This window comes from Pleuronectes platessa, chromosome 14 (genome assembly GCF_947347685.1).
Source record: "Pleuronectes platessa chromosome 14, fPlePla1.1, whole genome shotgun sequence".
Classification (NCBI taxonomy): domain Eukaryota; kingdom Metazoa; phylum Chordata; class Actinopteri; order Pleuronectiformes; family Pleuronectidae; genus Pleuronectes; species Pleuronectes platessa.
The window spans coordinates 11547338-11567583 of NC_070639.1; the positions used below are offsets into that span (position 1 = coordinate 11547338).

Here is a 20246-nt window from a genome sequence, read left to right on the forward strand (position 1 = left end):
GACGTGAGAGTGGATGGTTTTCTATCTAGCCCTGCGGTCCGCTGGCAACCTGTTCCAGAGTGGACCCCTTGTTGTTTTGCCTAACGTCAGCTGGGATTGGCTCCAGCTCCCCCCACCATCATAAAAATGATAGGCAGTAAAAAAATGATGGATGAATGGATGATTTTTCCAAGGAGTTCTTTGGAAAAGACTCTCGCTTTCTGATTGATTTCATTTACGTTGATGCTCCAAATGTGGGGCCGCCGCCAGGAGGGAATTAAGTTAGCTTAGCATAAAGGTCTAGATCTAAACACACATCCGGCAGCATCTTTAAAGCTCATATATGAATGCATCTTGTCTTGTTTTTGAATCCCCTACACAAACAGAAATGTCAAAAACAATTACAGTTCTGCATCTCAGGGAACTGTAACTTTTTCTTGGCTACCTTTCTGTGTCTGTGAGGTTGCCCGGCAACCGGTGACGAGGCCGCATGCAGAAACGCTGTTCAAATAAAAACCTTCTGATTCTGATTCTGATTCAAATAGATGAAGAAACAGTTGCTGCACTGTGTGAACTCCCTCTTAAAGCCCATGTGTTTGTAATATCCACTTCGCTGCTTGTGTCCAGATTAAACAAACAAGATGCGCTGTGTTATTTAGTGAGCTTTAAAGGTTCTTTATGCTGTGAGCTTATCGACTCATACACAATGCAAAGACTTGACAAGTGGTAACAATCTTTTTTTCCCTTCTATGCCCACAGTAGAGGGAGGCAAATAAATGTTATTGTATTCCATTAAATCTCCATCATATTCCATTAAATCTCGGACAAAGAAAAATCAGGCTGACTCACAGGGCCGGCTATGTGGGGCTCAGAAATTACTGAAATAACTGAAGTATGAAGAACGTCAGTCCTACCTCTGCTCAGTGAGGGTCTCTGGCGCAGGATGTGACGGCCTCTGTGATCCCTCTGCCAGCCTCCTGCTCGGTGAACTTTGACCTCTTCCCTGTCCGTGCTGTTTCTGATTTCTTTCTGTCTTTTTTTGGGTCTGGTGTTCACAGACATCCGATGTTGTATTTTTTCAGGGGGGGGGGGGGTTTCTATTCAGTTCAGTCTCCAGCTCAGGGTGCTTCCCATTTCATCAGTGTAATGGTCCCTGGAGTTGTCACATGTAATGTCATACACCGTTCCAGTTTTTCACTCCAGGGTGCAGGGGGGGGGGGCTATTTTTAGGGTGCACAGGCGCCGGTGTTAAGGTGTTGAATGATTTGTGGTCAGTGCTGACTCCTTGTGACTTTGGCCACATATTCCTTTGTTACAATATGTGAGATGGGGGGGGAGAAAAAAAAAATACCTTCAGCCCGAACGGTTGAGAGCCCGAATCAGAAATTCACACTTCACAATATTATACGACGCTCTTACTATCATCAAAGCCTCTTTGTATTACTGTGAGCTAGTGTTGTAAATTGCTACAGGATTCTGTGAAGCTGCGTGCCGAGTTTACTGAAGTCTAACAACTTAGGACAGGAGGTCATTACTGAGATGAATAATCAATGTACTTACAGGACGGGGTGCGATTCTTCCTTACGGCTGCAACTCTTGTTTTCAAAGCTCCGGCTATTTACATTAACTTGACTAATTTGTAATACAAATTCCAGATTCCCTAATGAAACCCACTTGATTCAATTGTGAGCCGTTTGTATTTGCTGAAATATTTATACTGCGTGTTTGACTTCACCCTTTCACAAACAGAGCTGACTGTGACTGATTGCATTAGAGTAATGTGTTCACTAGTTGGTCATGAACATCTAATTAATAACCGAGGTTGTGATGTGTGTTGTCAACGAGAGACAGAACCAGAAACCACGACACAAAGCAAAGCCTCACGTTGCCTCCTGACGATAATTGTTAACATGTCTGACCCACTTATATTCGGGCTCCTTTGAAAGCAATTAGTCATTTGTCAGAGATGCTTCCATGTAAGTCTGACCCCCGAACATCCCTATATGCTCCGGCTCTGCCTTCCACGTATTGTCTGTACAGAAACTCGGGGGATTGTTAATGCATCGCCGGCTATGCGGTTTGTTTTCTTCTCTTCCCGTAATTATATTCATGATACCAGCCTCAATCTTTGGATGTGGAATGAATGTGAATTCTGCTCCTGCAAGAACCCGTTAGTTTTTACAATCCTGATGGGTTTTGTGTGGGGACCGGAGGGGCTGCATCACATGCTTGTTTTCCCCACTGATTGACGAGCAGGTAATTTTGTGAGTTTTTAGATGCATCTGTGCATGAACCCTATAAAAATTGCACAATCTCAGCAGACAGTCACACTCATCTATAGGCTTTTTCCCCCTCACATACAGATTAAATTCAGGATTTATTAAACCCATCTTACCCACCACAAACTGAAACCCCACCGAATGCTATAATGACTACAAAATACTTTCAAGTTGGACTTTCAGTTTATGGAATTTGGCAGAAAGTGGTTTTAGCTCCTGAGGGTACATGAGAGAAAGTTTGTCGGATACAGAAACATCAGCTCTTTAACCCGTGTGCTCAGCAGAGCAAGGCCCGAGTCCTCCGCTTAGATTCAGAATTGAAATGTTAGTGAACTGGCACATGGAGGATTTTACATTTTCATGCAAATCCACAGCTGTTCTGCAACACAAATAATTCATTCAACATGTAACATGATAACAAGGCTTGCGAGACGTCTGAGGCTCCTTTTGCCGCATCCACACTCAGACAAGCAGCTCTACCTGCGAAGGTGCACGTTGAGGATCCTATCGACAACCCACAGAAATGGAAGAGCAGTGACATGAGTCTACTGACAGTGCCTGGTTCTAGTGTTAAAAAAGAAAACCAGTGAGATAAAACATCTCTGTCCTCTCCCTCGCATGTAGTCCAACAAACAATCAAACATTCTTTTTGTAGCTGATTTCTATAGATGTCGGCGGCCACATTCAGGGACAAGGCAAGGAAGCGATGAGAAGGACGTGCAGCAGAAGTCTGAGTGTGCCTTGAACAATGTAGTTACGTATCAGTAAAGTTACAATGAGGACATAGAAGACAAATCAGTCCAACTCTTTCAAAAAAACACAGTTAAATCCACTAGATCGAGATATTTATTTTGGAATGTTAAAAATATCTTCCTCCGTGACCCATATTACGAACTTTCAGCCGGTTCCGAGCTTCCAACAAACAACCTGACAAACCCTGATGAAGACAGTGCGTCTATCGGCTGGATTCTACTATTAACAGCTCACTCAAACACCATTTTATACTATATTACACCTATTTTCTTTCTCGTAATTCTCCCATTCATTCTCACTTTGCCACTCTGCTTTTCAACTTACGCAATGTGACCTTTAGTTTGATACTTTCTTTTCTTTACAAAGAAATGTTACTGACCGCGACTAAACATTAGACCAAGCATTTACTTTGAACTATTTTTATCTCAGGGTTAATACACACAGCGTTTGATAGGCTTGGCAGCCGATGGTGTTTATAGGATCCACTAAAAATAGACAACAGTGGCCATGTTCGTCTTCATGAAAGAACATGTCGTGCAGTGCAACAGCTGTCTGCTGGAAAAGATGTTTACGTACAGAATGTGATGTCGACCAGATTCGCATGATGCACTCACCAAAGGAATAACATGTTCATTTACATTGAACCAAAACTATAGTTTTTGTTTTTGTTGCTGTGACTTAACCCCATCTACCCACCTGCAGGTCTGATTGTTCGTCAATCTAGTGTTTCATCATCACAAACACTTCATCATACAAATAGAATTTCAACAGTGTGACTCATGCATTTGTTTTAGAAACAGACGAACGTCGGGGCTCAGAGAAATAAACTACATCAGGCTTTGAAAACACAAAACAATACCTGTTCCTCAAATCATGTCCTTGTTGCTTCTAGACATTAAGACAAATATGAAGTATCACCACACTTATGCTTTAATTCATGACAACACAATTTTCACCACAAACCTCGGCTTGAGTGAGATTTCACTGGACACGTTATCGGTCACTTCACAAAATCAACATTGCTCCACTTGCCAGTAGTGTCACTCTGATCTGCTGCATTTTCAAGATATCCTTCTGTTCTGCCACCACCAATACAGAATGGGTGCACCAAACCTGGTCAAAGGAACATTTTATTACAGGCAACAACTGCACTTTTTTGGTTATTTTTTCATTTTTTTCTCCCTGAAGATAAAGTCCTGGTCGCTCTGGATAATCCTCAGTCCGCCGTGGCCGGATTTCCTCACTTTCCGGTGAGGAAATGATCCCAGAAAAAGGTGTGGACAACGTGTTCTCGTAATTGCACAAAGAAATTGTGGAAGGTAACTTGGAAATTGTTTCTGATGAGACGTTCAAAAGTGTTTTCTTCAGTTCTCTGAACAGCAAAATTGAAATTCCCTTCACCTCCATTGAAGTGCAGAAGTTTCAGCTGTAAATTTCTCAGAACCTTGACACATAAAACTACCACATCTCTGTAGTAATAGGTCTTTTGAATGTGTGTGTGTGTGTGTCTCTGTGTGTTTGTGTGTGTGTGTGTGTGTGTGTGTGTTTGTGTGTGTGTGAGAGAGAGAGAACTGAGTGAATGGACTGCTTTACTGGAGATGGGTGCACTGCTGTGGAGTCATGACACATGGAATATGCAGGAGTATGGCTCATTATTACGAGGTAAAAGAATCATAATAGTACGCCGTGAGAAATGGTAAATATTGTTTTATTAATGCAGAAGTGGTAGTTGAGGGATTGATATTCCTCCAACTGTCTCATTATCTGTCTTCACTCTGACAGTTTTGTCTGATTCTATGAATAAAATGACGTAAGTCGACCGTGCTAAGTTTCTCTCTCCGTGACTACCGAGACTTGTGTTCCCAAACTCCTTCATAGCTGTTCGCGTTCTTTTTGTCATTCTCGAGTCTCATGCATTCACTCTGCGGCAAAACTCAGTGGCTCACGTTGATCGTTATTCCCACTCACCACCATCAGTATTCCAGTGTGCAGCCTGAGGTGTGGTGCAACCGGCAACGGGTGCGAAAACAGAATGACAAACAACTTAATCTCACTTCTCATCACGCTTGCGCAGAGTGGTAAGTGAATCGCGTGAGAGAGATCATATTGTGGGCGCCCTTAAACGAGCATCTATGGAGATACTGTTTGTCTTTTCAGCATCTGTGGAATTACAACAGGTAGGATTTTTTTTTTTTTTTTTTTTTTCACTCCAGCAGAAGAATGTGCTTTCAGGTAGAAATGAATTTGTCACGAAGCAACTGATGCATCTGCTTTTACCGAGATGAAGCAGCCGTGACTGCAGTTCATTCCGGGGCAGGTGCATTGGACTCATTAGCGAAAGTTATCCGTGACAAAGTCTTTACCTTCCGCGAAAAACAAGGCAGCCCACATTTAGACGTGGCCTCTTTATAATGGATATCTCACACGGGGTTCAAATATTAAATGGTACGAGTGTGACAATACCGACACAATTGTCAATAGCAGTCCTTTCCTCAGGTTTTAACATAGACTGAATGATAATTAGTTTCCCTTTGTTGTCCTTATCTCTTACCTGCAGAAATGGCCAATTTATGCAGGCTGCACCCCGGCCAGGCAAAGTTGATGCTCCCCAGAGGAGGAAAGCAGCCATGTTTTCAGACAATGGGATTGAACTCGGGGACGACTCAAGGTTGATTTAGATTCCAGAGCTACATTGAATTAAATGCGGAACCGGGGCCACACCGATCGTGGCTTGATGTTGACACGGCTTCCTCTCGGCATCACCCCCCCCACGTAGGGTATACACCTGCATCACCGAGGAGCCTGCGGACGCATCGGCGAGGTGCGGTCAAGTGAGAATAAAAATGCAAATGCCAGAAATATTGTTGAAATAGCGAGTGAACTAAATGTCAGTCCATCGTTTCCAGTGTGAGATATGAGATTGATGTGAATAGGCTATTGAAGGCAAGTGTGATAGCTACAGAAGGCAGGTTATACCCACAGCTGTGATATTTGAGCTGTGAAATAAGCCTCACTTCTTCTTCTTCTTCTCTCTTTTTTTCTGAGGAGAATAAGCAATTCTCTTACGTCCTTTACAGATATTATTCCCCCCCCCCCTCCAAAAAAAACACCCAAAGACTGTCTTCTGTCTGTTCTTTCTGATTTTTTTTTCTTATTTCCTCTCCCAGCTTTGTGACTGGACATTTTTCAAAACTGGAGTTACAAGGAGGTGCAGCACAGCAGACAGGTGGTGTTGTTTTTCATTATTGATAGGACTCTTTAGTTCTGAATATCCAGGGATTGATACTGAGGGGGGGGCATGCACCAGAACAGTTTGAGAGCTTTAATGCTTCCTCTTTTCTTTCTCTCTTCCACCCCAAATGATCCACTTGACCACTTGACAAGTCCTCACCTGCTTTTCCCCCAGTCTAACATCGATCTATTCGTAATCCCCCTACTTTCACATCCACATGTATAAGGAGCAACATCCTCCGGCACGTTTCCTCCCTCCCTCCCCCCACCACCTCCACCTCTCCATCTCCATCTCCCCCCTTCTCTCTCTCTCTCTCTCTCTCTCTCTGTGTGATGCTGCTGCTGATCCACTCCGTGCGCGCACATCAGTAAATGAATCACGTAGCACTAGAACAGCCCTTCTTTCGCGCGATCTTGCCCCAGACCCGGAGGAGAAAACTCCCCCCCTCCGGGCAAGATCTGTCACCGCTCACTCATTTGCCGGGAGAGCATCCGGAAACTATGTTAAATGCGCCAAGCGATGCGCCGGGCTCTGTCATAAAGGAGGCGTCGGGAGGATTCCGCTCGGGTCTCAGTGTGGAGGGAGCAGGTTTCAACAGTTGACGCGGAGAGAACTGAGCGCAGAGGAGGAGGAAGAAGAAGAAGAAGAAGAAGAAGAAGAAAAAAAAAAAGAAGCGATTCATTCTGATTATCTCTCCCTTTTCTCCCCCTTTTTTTTTCTTGCAAAGCGGGGGCCAGTGCACGGGAGCATTGTCCGGATGAAGGATGTAAGAGCACCGGTTCCAATAGCGCTGGATTACGGGATTATCGTTATCACCGTCGGACTGATCGTTGCAGGACAATCGTCGGGCGCGCACGTCAAAAGACACAGAAAGTCGCCGCCGTGCCACGGATGCTCTTGAGTGACGCGGGAGCACAAAAGGTTTGGAGAGGAGTAAGAAGCAGCCCCCCTTTCTACTTTGTGGCATGGGCAGGCTGCGTGTGCAACGGCGAGCGGAGCCCATATGCAACAGTGTGCCGCACCGGAGGAGAGAAAGTGAACGCGACCGTGGCTGCGGCGGAGCGGCGGGGCAGAATGCTGCATTTTGAAACGGCCATGTGTGTGTCCGGGGGTTTTCACGCCGAGGTGTAGATGTCGCATGAGGGCAATGCGCTTTTTGTGAGGCTACGGTCTAACCTTCAGCGCGCCGATCCAAACGCTTTAACCTTGGAAAGCAGTGGGGAATATTAATACTTTATGGTCATCGATTATTCATTAAGAGGTGGGGAGCGAGACAAGAAAGAAGCAACAAAGCATGTTCTTCCGACACTATGTTGGATTCGATGTTTAATTCATGCATCATGTGTCGTCGGGCGGTCATCTTTGTTTACACGGAGAGTTCATCGTAGCCCGGTGTGGCATGTTGGAAGAGGTTAATGCACCGATTGAGAGGAGATAACGATTCGGGGATCGATTTAACACCCAATTAGTGCGAGGTCCGTGTGCACCACATGCCTGGTTTGGGTTTAGTCCTGTAGGATTCTTGCTGTAATCAACAGGTTGAAAGTCAACGAGGTTTTTTTTCTTTTCTTCTCCTGCCTGCCACACATATCCAGTTGAAGGGATGCGTCTCTCTGTACCCATTTTCTTTCTACTGTGGGTTAAAGCCCTGACATTGAAAAATCTCAATTACTCCGTCCCCGAGGAGCAGGGACCCGGCACTGTTATAGGCAATATAGCAAAAGACGCCGGGTATGGGACCATGGAGCGGGGGAAGAAGTCCAACTTCAGAGTTCTGGAGAATTCTGCACCGCACCTGGTGGACGTTGACCCGGAGAGTGGACTTATCTTCACCAAACAAAGGATCGACAGGGAGACGTTGTGCCGACGGAACCCCAAGTGCCAGCTCTCGATGGAGGTGTTTGCCAATGACAAGGAGATATGCATGATCAAGATTGATATACAGGACATCAATGACAACTCGCCCAGTTTTCCTTCAGATCACGTTAACATTGACATCTCGGAAAACGCAGCTGCTGGCACACGCTTCCCCCTGACTATTGCACATGACTCGGATTCCGGGGAAAATGGGATAAAGACCTACCAGGTCACCAGAGATGATTACAATACCTTCTCTTTGGATTTAAAAGTGAGGGGCGATGGGACTATATATCCAGAGCTGGTGGTTCAGAGACCTCTGGATAGGGAGGATCAGAGTCATCACACCCTCCTCCTCACAGCGATTGACGGTGGGGAGTATCCAAGATCAGGCTCCATGCAGATCAACGTCAGAGTGACGGATTCCAATGACAATAGCCCAGTTTTCGAAAAATCCTCCTACATAATAGAGATTCCAGAGAATTCTCCGCCTGGAAAAGTACTCATAGATTTGAATGCCACTGATCAAGACGAGGGCAGCAACGGGCAGGTGCTCTATTCCTTCACTGGATACGCATCCGAGAGAATCCAAGATTTGTTCTCCATTGACCCCAATACTGGTGTCATCAAGGTCCAGGGAGAAATTGACTATGAGGAGAATCCAATCATAGAGTTCGACGTGCAGGCTAAAGATTTGGGGCCCAACCCGATACCCGGTCACTGTAAAATCACAGTCAAAGTGCTGGATAAAAACGACAACTCACCAGTTATAAGTTTTGTTTCCGTCCGACAAGGCGCCATCAGCGAGGCGGCGCCCTCAGAATCCGTCATAGCACTGGTCAGAGTGACGGATAAAGATTCTGGACGAAACGGTCAGCTCCAGTGCCGGGTGCTGGGGAACGTCCCCTTCAGGCTGCAGGAGAACAACGATAACTTTTATACGCTCCTCACAGACAGACCCCTGGACAGGGAGATGAAAGATGAATACAATGTGACAATTGTGGCGCGAGATAATGGGATCCCCTCTATGAACTACACCAAGTCATTTACTGTGAAAATCTTGGATGAGAACGACAATCCACCGCGCTTTACAAAGACTATTTATGTGCTACAGGTGCCTGAGAACAACATCCCGGGGGAGTACCTGGGCTCTGTTCTAGCCCACGACCCGGATGTGGGTCGAAATGGAACTGTGTCGTACTCCATTCTGCCATCGCACATAGGAGACGTCTCAGTGTACACCTATGTGTCTGTCAATCCCACCAATGGAGCCATATATGCCTCGCGCTCTTTCAATTATGAGCAGACAAAATCCTTTGAGTTCAAAGTTCAGGCGAAAGACGGAGGGTCTCCCCACATGGAGAGCACTTCAATAGTCAGGGTCAACATCCTTGATGTCAACGACAATCTCCCGGTTATTATTTTACCCCTGCTGCAGAATGATACATCGGAAATCCCAGTGCCTAGAAATGTAGGTATTGGCTACATTGTTACCACTGTGAAGGCGGTGGACCATGACCACGGAGAAAGTGGCCATTTAACCTACGAGATCACAGAGGGAAACGACGACCACCTGTTTGAAATGGATCCAGTGGGAGGAGAGGTCAGAACCGCCCATGCTCTGTGGGAGGAAGTCGCCCCAGTGGTTGAGCTGGTGGTGAAGGTAACTGACCATGGCAAGCCCCCCTTATCTGCCGTCGCTAAGCTGATCATTAAGGCGAACACAGAAGCGGCACCAGGAGGGGGTGCCAGCACGAGCGGGGAACAGCAGCACTGGGATGTATCCCTGCCCCTCATAGTTACCCTCTGCATTATCTCTGTCATGCTCTTAGCAGTCATGACCGCCATCGCTGTCAAGTCCAAGCATCAAGATAAGGAGACTGGGAATTATAACTGCCGCATGGCTGAGTACTCCAATCCTCCAGTGGGGAAGGGCAAAAAGAAAAGGATCAACAAGAGTGACATCATGCTGGTGCAGAGTGAGATGGAGGAGAGAGATTCCGCGAGCCGGATGAACGTGGTGAGCAGCCCCTCTCTCATCACTTCACCCATATGTTTTGACTACCAGAGCCCCCTGCCACTCACGCTGCCCAGGTCAGAGGTCATGTACCTGAAAACCACCCCAAACAGCCTGACAGTCCCCAGGGCCGGTTGCCACTCCAGCTTTGCCGGGCTTAGCACAGACACTCCAGCGAATAGGATGTCGGTGATACAGGTAAGGAGGATGCTGCACTGTATTCTTTATCTGCCCTATATTCTCGCTTATCTGCACCCGCTGCTTTACCATACAAATCTGACAAGAGAAAGGTAATTGACTGAGAAAGGGACTGACTGTGAGCAGATATCATTATTATTATCGTTTTTCTTTATTTTCCTGTCATGACAGTATGAGGTATTCTCTGTATAGGAAGCATTATATAGCAACTCTGTGTCACAGCGCCCAGGCCATCTCACCAAAGAGTTTTTTTCTTTTTCTTTTTCTTTTCCGTGGAATCAGAATCATTTTAGAAGCCGCTCCGTTGCGAGCCCTCGCTTGCAAAATGGTACAGGTGGTCTGCATAATCAGAAAAGTCCTCTCAGCTAGACGTGCAAACAGTGTGAGTCTTGAACAAGGCTGCTGTGACCCTGCCAGATCCGCCGCTATAGAGTGAAAACAAAACCCTGCCTGAAATGTGGGATTGGACAGGTGTTTGAGCAGCTTGTCCGATCACATTACTGAACCAGTGTGCGCCAGGCAGCGAGATGCACACAGCATAACCGCACAATCGCATTTTTTCCCGCCTCCCCACAAATATGGGCCAGATTCGCCCAGCCGCATCCAAAGTTGGCACAATAAGGCCATTAATAGGGCCCAGCCTTGCCTTGTAGTGATGGCAGGGTTGAATACACAGGCCGGCTAACGCGCTAATTTGACAGCACGGGCCTCGTAGTGCTGTTGAACACACCCGAATTATCTGTTGTAAACCATGTAAATATCTAGGGCAGTCTCGCAGACAGTCTCATTTGGAGATGATAACACAGATGACAAGGCCTGGCACTGTCACCAGGCACTAGTGGACGTGGGTGTGATCAACACAAACACATTATTCTCAAGATAGGGGGAAAAGGAAGCTGATTACAGTGGTTAATGTTCTACTCAGTCGCCTTGCCAAAGACGCACATATGGTCGCGATGGAGATGTGTGTTGTGTGATGTGTTTCGTCTGTCACCGCCAGCAGGTGCTCTTTGGCCTTAATTGACATCTTTCACGTGGCATAATAATAGATCCTAAGAATAAGAAACTTTCTTTACCTACCCTGAACGTCATGTTTCTCCGGGCGTTGCTGAGAATTGCATGAAAATTTGAACATAGTCAATGCAAAATCTCATGTTCTTTCTTTCATTTCCAGACGGAAAATTTCACCTCAGAGTCCAATTACGCTGGCAGCAGGCAACCGTTCGTTCAAAGGTAAGAGGTCTATTCAAAGGCTTCCTGACCTGTGCATTTAGCGTCGCATCAGGCCAGCTGACTCGGGCTGTCAAATAGGGAACACTCATGCGCAGGTAATGGTAAGTTATGTTTTTTTTCTTCTTCTTTTTCTTCCTTCCTTCCATTCTGCTGCAGCTCAACATTTAAGGATGCAGAACGAGCGAGCCTCCGAGACAGTGGCCATGGTGATAGTGACCAGGCTGATAGTGACCAGGATACTAATAAAGGCTCACACTGCGACACGTCTGCCAGAGAGGCCCTCAAGATGAAAGCAACAGCGGTAAATGGCCAGCCTTTTGAGCAGGGTGAGCAGACACACTCTCTTCCTGACATCTTGAAGATGCCGTAACTGACTCTGGTTACAAGGCATTGTTTGTACCGCGTGCACTGAACACATGCACGCAGCTCGCCGGTGTTCAAGTGCAGGTCCACCAGCGTCTGGGTTCAGAAAAACAAACATTTAACTGTTATTAAATCCGGGGAATGTGGGTTCGCACTGCTTTACATTTGCAGACAGCCTGATCTGTGTTGCAGAGATGACATGAAGGCACCTGAGTGGAAGTCGGTTTAAAGGGATGAAAGAGTCCATTGGCTGAAGCGAGAACGTTTCCAACATCTCGCGTTTGATTTAGCCATCAAACAAACTATAAAGTGTACCTCCGTCTGTATCTGTTTTGATCATGGCATTATTTGAACAGCGCCCTGCCGCACACATGTCTTGAATAGCACGAAGGAGACAAGAAAGCACGATAGACACTCACAGCACAAAATGACAGGTATTTCTGGTGCAACATGACAGAGTGCTTCCACCTTTTGCTCGGAGAGATTTCCGCAGTTATTAACAGTTTTGCCTTGGTTACACCGTCTTGAAAGGAGACTTTACTTTTACAACTGAAAATAGATATGCGGGGTTTTTTTCGTCGCGAACTTGAAACAATCCGAAGCGGCGGGAGTTTAATCAGAGATGATTGTCAATCTGTTGCAACCGGTTTGACCTGGTGGGGACTCATATATTTAGCCAGTGCGGATAAGGAATGGAAATATGAGAGCAACTCTCGCTGGTGAGATAAAAGATGATGGCGGGATGAAGTGGTGATGTTTATCATTTCCTCGTGTGAGCCACGGTGGAGGAGGGCTCCGGTCATCATGGTCCCTATGCAGTACTTTCCACACCATTTACATTGCTATGAACTGTTTGTTTATGGCTTGCTCAGGAGGGCAGAGATGGAGACACTCTTGTGGATGCCAGGAGGATGTGTGAATCACTCTCCTTCTATCTCACTTTAGTGTGTGTATGTGTCTGTGTGCGTGTCGGTGTGTGCGTGCTTGTGCGTGTGTGTGTGTGTTATGAGGAATTATGGCAGACCAAACTTGACTCTGTGGGAGGTGTGAATTCAATCACAATTTTTTTTGCAGCACATTTCTGAATCTGATGCAGCCCAGGCTATAAGGCCAATCACATGCAAAGATATTGGAAGAGATGTTTTGTACATGCAAGACTGAAATAATTTACATGTGCGCCGCTGACGGTTGCTTGACAGGAACGTCAGTCAATTTATAGACCTGCATTGGTAAGATAAGAGAAATGTGAGGTATTGCTTTTAATATTAATGGGTTTCGCTGATGCCGCCCTTCTGTGGGCGAAATCTGTTTAAAAAGCAAAACTAATGATTAGATTAAATGCTTTGCTCTCTTACGGGGTGAGTTGAGCATTAAATGGTGTCACTGTCTGATGACTGCAAGATGGAAGAGGATGCATAATTTCTTAGACCTGATTACACACAAAATGTCACCTTCTAACCCACACACACCTTCTGTCTCTCTCTCACACACACACACACAGGTAAATTTATGGAACAACAAAGCCACTGTTTTGAAGATTTTGACAAGATAGAGCTATTATCCAAAATGGAGGCACCGCAGAGTTGTAGTTCCAAAAGCAGCAACACAAAAGCTTGTGGGTTAAGTAGCATTGCTTTTATGTCTTTACCTTTCCCTTCCCTCTAGTCTCCTGGCTGCTTTGATACAGGTAATATATGCACCTGTGCAGCTCCCACTATCATGCACTCTGAATATTTATTCACTCTCACAGACACCAGATGCACAGTCGGTGTGTTGCTTGGTTTTCTCTGATTCTATTTATAATGGGCAGGCAGTTTCTTTGTTTTTGAGCATGTTATCCTTCCACTCACACTTCACCCATAAGATCACAGCTACTTTGTCACTTTGTCATCATTCCGTTATGTGACTATGTAAACCGGACTATATAGAGCCCTTGTTTAAATATGTCCCTTCAGAGCTAATATTTAACACTTTTTTGGTCCAGTGATGGCATGAACGATAGAAAACAATTATTTTCTCTTCCTATCTTCAGCATTTTTTTCATATATATATATAATATATAAATTGGAAATCGCTAAATCCTCTACCAAATATGTAGAAGGTATAAAGCTCAGTAAAATATTTATTCAATCCAAAATATGTGTGGTAGTGAAAAGCTTGTTTACACACCACATGTGACCATATATATATAAAAAAGAGAAAAAACTATAAATGATTTAATTTCCATATTCATATATATATATATTAACATTTATTTAATGGCTTCTAAAACTATGATAGTTTAATGCAGATATATTGATTTGTATTTATTATCTGTTTCTGTTTGTACTCATGAGGCTATATAAACAGATAATAAATGACAATACAATAAAACATCTGTACCTGATAATGTATTGTATTCATACTAAACTATGATGGTTTTGATAGGAGAAGAGATAATTGATGACTAAAACTAAACTTCATAATTACTCACAGATGCCATTAACTGGTTACAACTACAGTAGAGTGTGTTGTTAACAATTTATGGAGCATATACATACTGCTAATTAAAGTTAAGTGGAGAACGGCGACTTAAAGTGTCATAGCATTACGAAATAGAGCCTGAAATGGATATTAGTAAAAACCTTCCCAAACCAATACAACACCTGTATTTATGTTGGTGAATGGTCCGTGACTCATAAGATGTCGTTATCAAACCCTCGTGACCAAGAAATTTTATTGAAGCCTCATATTTTACAGTTTAACCATAAAGATGACAAATAATATTTAAATGAAAACACAAATGGATGCACATATTTTCTGCATTCTGTAACATGAAGGTTTTTCTCCGTCTGTGAAAGGTTCACAACGTACAACGGATAATTTGGCCGTCTATATTCAGAATTATATTTAAACATGCAGACATGTTTACTTCTGGTTGTATCACAAGACACAAGAACCGAAATGGCAAACACAGCTCACTCTGTAGTTTCTGAGCACATGCATCTGATTTGCAGTAGCATCCTCTGCAGTGTAGATAGCAGCTATACCACTGAAATGAATTCAGCCTCCCCCTGCTTCTCCTGGCGCGTGCTTATTGTTCTGGCCTCAAGTATTTGTGCCAAAAAAGACTTTCTTTCCATGGGGCTGAAAGACGGGCTGTAATGTAATGTAATGACGCTTCAAAGTGTCACACTTTATAATAAGCAGGAACCTATGTTTCCTTTTTCTGTCAATTCAAAGCCTTCATTACGTTCTCCCTTTTGATGTTGAATCCATTTTGAGCTTAAAATGCACATTTTCTCTTGAGCTGGGTCCCGACAAAGATATCATTAAAATGCTCCATGCAAAGAATGTAACCGTGAGTGTAACCTTAAGTCCGAGAGGAAAAAGAAAAACACAGTAACAGTTTGGCGCGCCACTAATTTACTACTGATGTGGGGCCAATTAATTATTAAAATCAGACTTTAACACTGAAGTCATAGTCTGCATGTTATACCCTGTTTGTTATCCACCGCCTCAGCACCTGATGAAAGTGTACTAGATCAAATTATAATAATTGTGTCTAATTGTGATCTAATCCAATCTAATTGTAATCTGTCCCAAGCCATTTAACCAACGTATTGTAAATGATTTTGATCATTTAATGTCTCTTTATTCAAACAGATAAATTTCTAATTGAGATTAAAATGTCCCTTTCCAGAGAGACTTTGCTAAGAGGGTAGCGCTTAAATAACGTTACAACAATAAATACAAACGAGATCACAAAAGATCCAGGTGAGATACAATAAAAGACTCTGGTCCATTTCTATTAAGATGCACAGATGATCATACCATTAAAGAAAACACATTAATAAAGCCTAGTATTCCCCAGATCTTTAAAAAGTGACCTAGAGAGTTGTTAGCGCTGACTTCACAACTGATGAATGTAATGTACCATCTGTCTGATGCAGTGGAAACTCCACTTCTGTACGTATGATTTATTATATATAATTACATACATTATTTGACATTAAACAGAACACTAAGAAAGACTCCTTCAAGGTTTTGTTTTTGTTTTCGTGGAAACATTTTGCATCGTCTTTGTTTCTGTTTGAAAACCAATTTAATTTTATTTGGAATCAAACCACATTTGTTGTCATGAGAACATTGTTTATGCAAAGCAAGAAGCAGAGTGTGCTCCTCCAGCTGGGTACAGCTGCGGAACAAGAAACACATCATGTGTTGTGTGAACAAAACGCACTATTCAGACACAATGTGACAGCTCCACTTACAATTAGGTTTGATCACATGATACAAAATGGTAGCCATTATTCCAGTACTTCCCCATGCATGTAAAAACACATAATATGGACAAGTACCACAGGTAATATGTGACTGCTTTTGTTTTTGTTAAGAGTGAATTTTCCTTCAACGTAAACACATTGTGTTAATCCTCACAAGCAGATCTATTGCATAATTAACAGCTCAATTCAATTTGTTTAATCTCTGTCCAGTCATGGCATTTTGACAGCTCCATTTTGTCCTATGGGTACAAGTGGGTGTGTGGGTGTGTTTGCGTAGGTGTTCATGGACTTGAGCGTGATAGTACCCGCGATGTGCTGCGGTTTGTAAATGAGCTGGGATTCTACGTGTGGCTCAGGGTGCCAGGTTCCTCATCTCTCGGGGGTTGTGGCACAGAGATGGTTTTTTCCTCTTCTCGTTTGAACCTCCTCCTCTGGTTCGCGTGTCCTCCGGCAAACTGACCGAGGCTGGTGTGCACGAGGGCTGGGCGCCTTTGAACTGGAGGAATCTCCCCGCCTCTACCAGGAAGGGGCCTCGTCATGCGGAGCCCCCCCCCCCCCCCTTGTTCCACCGGCTGATGTTCTCATCCTCATCAGAGCGGGTTTTCAAAATGAGATCGAGTGCCTCATTCACAGCCAGTCGCTCAAGGTCTTTGATTTCATAGAATGGCATGTGAGCAAGATAGACGAGGCTTATTTATAGATGGGGAGCTTATCTGTGTATAATCAAGTTATCTTGTGATTAGATGAGGTGTCGTAAACAACTACATGAAAAGGGAGATGCTGCGGATGTGGTTAGTGTTGTTTATTGTACGCGTTTGTCTGTGTGTGTATCACAGGCTGCTTTTAATGTTTCCGTCAGACATTGAATTGCGGAAAATGTCCAGAAAATTGGGGACGGGCCACTTTGCCTTTTCACAGATGAAGAACACAACGGGAGATTGTCGTTGTAGCACACGTTCAGAACGAGGGAAATGTCCGCAACCTCTGTGGGAGGGCTGGGGGAAAAAAATCACGTTTATCTTCACATCACATCAACACCGGGGGCGGCTCCAATCACCAGAGGTTCTCAGATTCGTTTGTCTTTCCAAGTTGACTTCATCGTTTGCATCCTCTTTCCATCCTTTCTTTTCAGTTTTACCTACTGCCTACGTGGGCTTATACCAATATTTTTACGGATATTTTACTAGGCGGCTGGCAGGAGGAAGGAGAAGCCCGAATAAATTCTGCTCAGGTCCGTGATCGTTATTCAAAATTTGTATCACCTCATATCAAGCACAAGGGATGTCATCGGGTGACAGACGGAGCCAAGACAACCCATTTATTAAAGTTCCATCAGTCGACAGCACAACAGCAACATTCGATTTACACTTTAACGAATGAAAAGGCTGCTATGCTCTCATGTATAACAAATGAAGAAAAATGATAATTTTCCACCAATTTACAAAGACACGTTTGACGTTTCTGCTTCATGTCCCCGCACGCAAAATACCCACGATGCATCATTGTCAAACTTAATTTTGACGGCGTCGTGTAGTGGCTACAGAGAAGCGACACCTTCTCCTTGGCAGCTCAATGGAAACTGGCTCCTTCTGTGCGTCTGCTGGGATTGCATGTGCTCTGAAATGTGAAAGGCCCGAGAGCAGAGGGCACAGAGACAGGAGCCTTCCACCTCTTACCGCTGACGCCAACGCACAGTCACACGCGCACGTCGTGGCAGTCCCGTGGTGTTCTGGCTTGGCGAGCAGCATCGGCTAATGCAAGCTGAAGCTGCCGGAGTGATGGTGTAATCAGCGATCCACCTCAATTACCGGTGTCATGTCAGGAAGAAAAAGGCGACATGCTTTCTTCTGCTCGGACCAAGCTGCCTCGAAATCATTTTTAATTTTGTTTTTCTTTCCTTCTTTATATTTTTTTGCAGCAAGAAAAGACATGTTGATCCCTGAAAAATGGGCAGAAATTGCTCATTAGCTGCTGATTATTCAACGGAGTGATTAGAAACATTTCCTGCAGGTCAAACTAATGAGTGTTTGTGCTGCTGGTGCTGGTGTTTTCCAAAATACAAGCTCTCCAGTGTGTTCTCTTCCCCCGATTTTCCTTTTTGCAGATTCTCACCCAGTTTTTTAAACTTCCAAACTTAACACCTTTACATTATTTACAAAAAGAATGACAATAATGAGCCCCCGACATTATCCCAACCAAACCTCCTGACAACACCACGTCTCACCCCACTGTCTGATCCGAAACGCAGGGAATCACTGCTCATGCATTTTCTTCACAGTTGTTTTTTCAGATCCACACCAACCTCTCCTCCTGCGAATGTATATTCATTCATCACTTCATCACTTCCTCTGCACCAGATGATGTTTGTTTTTTCCCAGGGAAACACCTACACATGTTGAGAATAGCACATACAGATACTGCTCCTGAATAGATTGAATCACGCATGGCTACATTGAGAAGCAAACGGGGAAGAAAATTGCAAAAATGAACTTTTCCTGGTAACAAGGTTGTTTATGATTTCATGTTCGTTCATACATCATCGTCTCGTTGGGAGTAATTTCTCCCGTGGAAAATATACTGGAGCTATTCAAAACGGCGTATCTGCTGCAACAGGCTGCCCGTTCTAACTTTATTCTGTAAAAATTCCTCTCATGCATACTACATAACTTACATGAAGACAGATACTACAGTCGGATCTCAAGAATAACTCTGGAGCGCGTCTGCAGTGTTTTATTGTTGCGGCTCATCCTTCATAGTTTCATCCACGTTTTTCCTCCAGGTTGTTTATCCGTGCCACAGCAGGCTCCAATAACAAATGTTTAACTGTTTTTTTGCAGAGCAAGACAAATCAGTCCACTGCACCGATGAATGTCGCGCACTGGGACATTCTGACAGATGCTGGATGCCAAAGTTACGGGTAGGAAGCCAAGCAGACAGCGCCGATAATCGCACCAACCTTTTCATCCCTGTGGGAATGGATGCCATGGTAGAGACAGAGATTTATGGCACCATCAGTTGCAGCAGCAGAAAAACCCTCAGCACGTTTGGGAAGGAGCAGCGGGACAGTACAATCCTCGTGGCCAATGTCAAACCTTACTTAAAATCGCAGCGTGCACTAAGCCCGCCGCTACAGGAGAGTCCGTCGGCGTCCAGCAGTCCCAGCAAGAGCAGCGCGCCCCTGGACTTGGCCAACCAAGGGTCCAAAGAGGAGAGGGAGGGGGGTTCAGACAGCAGTGCCTACGGCCCTCCAGATGGCCAGTGCTCCCCGCTGCACACGGAATTGGAGGAGCCGTCCTACCTGACCCGCGAGCTCAGGCCCAAGTCCCTGTCCAGCAGCCTCATCCACAGCTCCGTCATCAGCCAGGAGTGTGGGGGCTCAGATTACGCTCTCGACCCGCGGGACTCTGGCAACTGACGGGGTCAGGTGATCTCGCTCGCTCTCACCTGCTCGAGGAGAGCTGATGATATCGCCAGGTTAATGGCCGAGAGGTGATATGCTCTTCTTTTTCTTCTTCTTCTCCTTCTTCTTCTTCTCCTCCTTCTTCTTCTTCTTCTTCTTCTTCTTCTTCTTCGACCCACAGAGGTGTCCAGACACGCATTGTATAACCAAAAACCATCTGCCGTGTATGTTCTTTCATTTCTTTTCGAGTCCGTGACTTGTTGTGTTCCAGTGGAAATATGTGTCCTTGACTGCTGTGAAGGTTCGGGGCTGGGGGGGGGGGGGGGGGGGGAGAAATCAGCGCTTACCTGACTTCAAGTGTTTTCATGGTGTTCCGTACCTGTCAGTTTCGATGTCTGTATTTTACACATTTCAAGCTCCAATTTTGTGAGGCTATTGAACAAATTGCTACTGTTAAGGTATTGAGTCCCGTCTGCTTTTGTACAGTGAAGCTCTCTGTCTCCATTTAGTGTATAAGGAACATCTCTCTCTGAATATCACAGGAAAAACACATATCAGTGACGTTACATACAAAAAGTGAAGTGTCTTATGAACTGTTAATGGTGGTGCGACAGGGAATGTCCCTTTTCATAAAACCATTGGAGGTTCCTGTAAAAAAAAAAAACTAAAA

The 20246-nt window shown here is 44.6% G+C and overlaps 1 protein-coding gene across 1 annotated transcript; it reads left to right on the forward strand.

Annotated features, from left to right (window-relative positions):
• Window positions 1-7846: 7846 nt before the first annotated feature.
• On the forward strand, window positions 7847-19591 carry LOC128456153 (protocadherin-17-like). Its single transcript, XM_053440221.1, has 4 exons — window positions 7847-10315; window positions 11490-11548; window positions 11705-11874; window positions 19014-19591. The coding sequence occupies exons 1-4, from the start codon at window positions 7847-7849 to the stop codon at window positions 19589-19591; spliced, it is 3276 nt and encodes a 1091-aa protein (XP_053296196.1).
• The last annotated feature ends 655 nt before the right edge of the window (window positions 19592-20246 follow it).

Bases quoted from the DNA above. Each gene is read 5' to 3' on its own strand.
- LOC128456153 (XM_053440221.1), top strand. From the start codon at position 7,847: ATGCGTCTCTCTGTACCCATTTTCTTTCTACTGTGGGTTAAAGCCCTG. The intron at 10,316-11,489 runs GTAAGGAGGATG...TTTCATTTCCAG, and splicing joins ATAGGATGTCGGTGATACAG to ACGGAAAATTTCACCTCAGA. The intron at 11,549-11,704 runs GTAAGAGGTCTA...ATTCTGCTGCAG, and splicing joins AGGCAACCGTTCGTTCAAAG to CTCAACATTTAAGGATGCAG.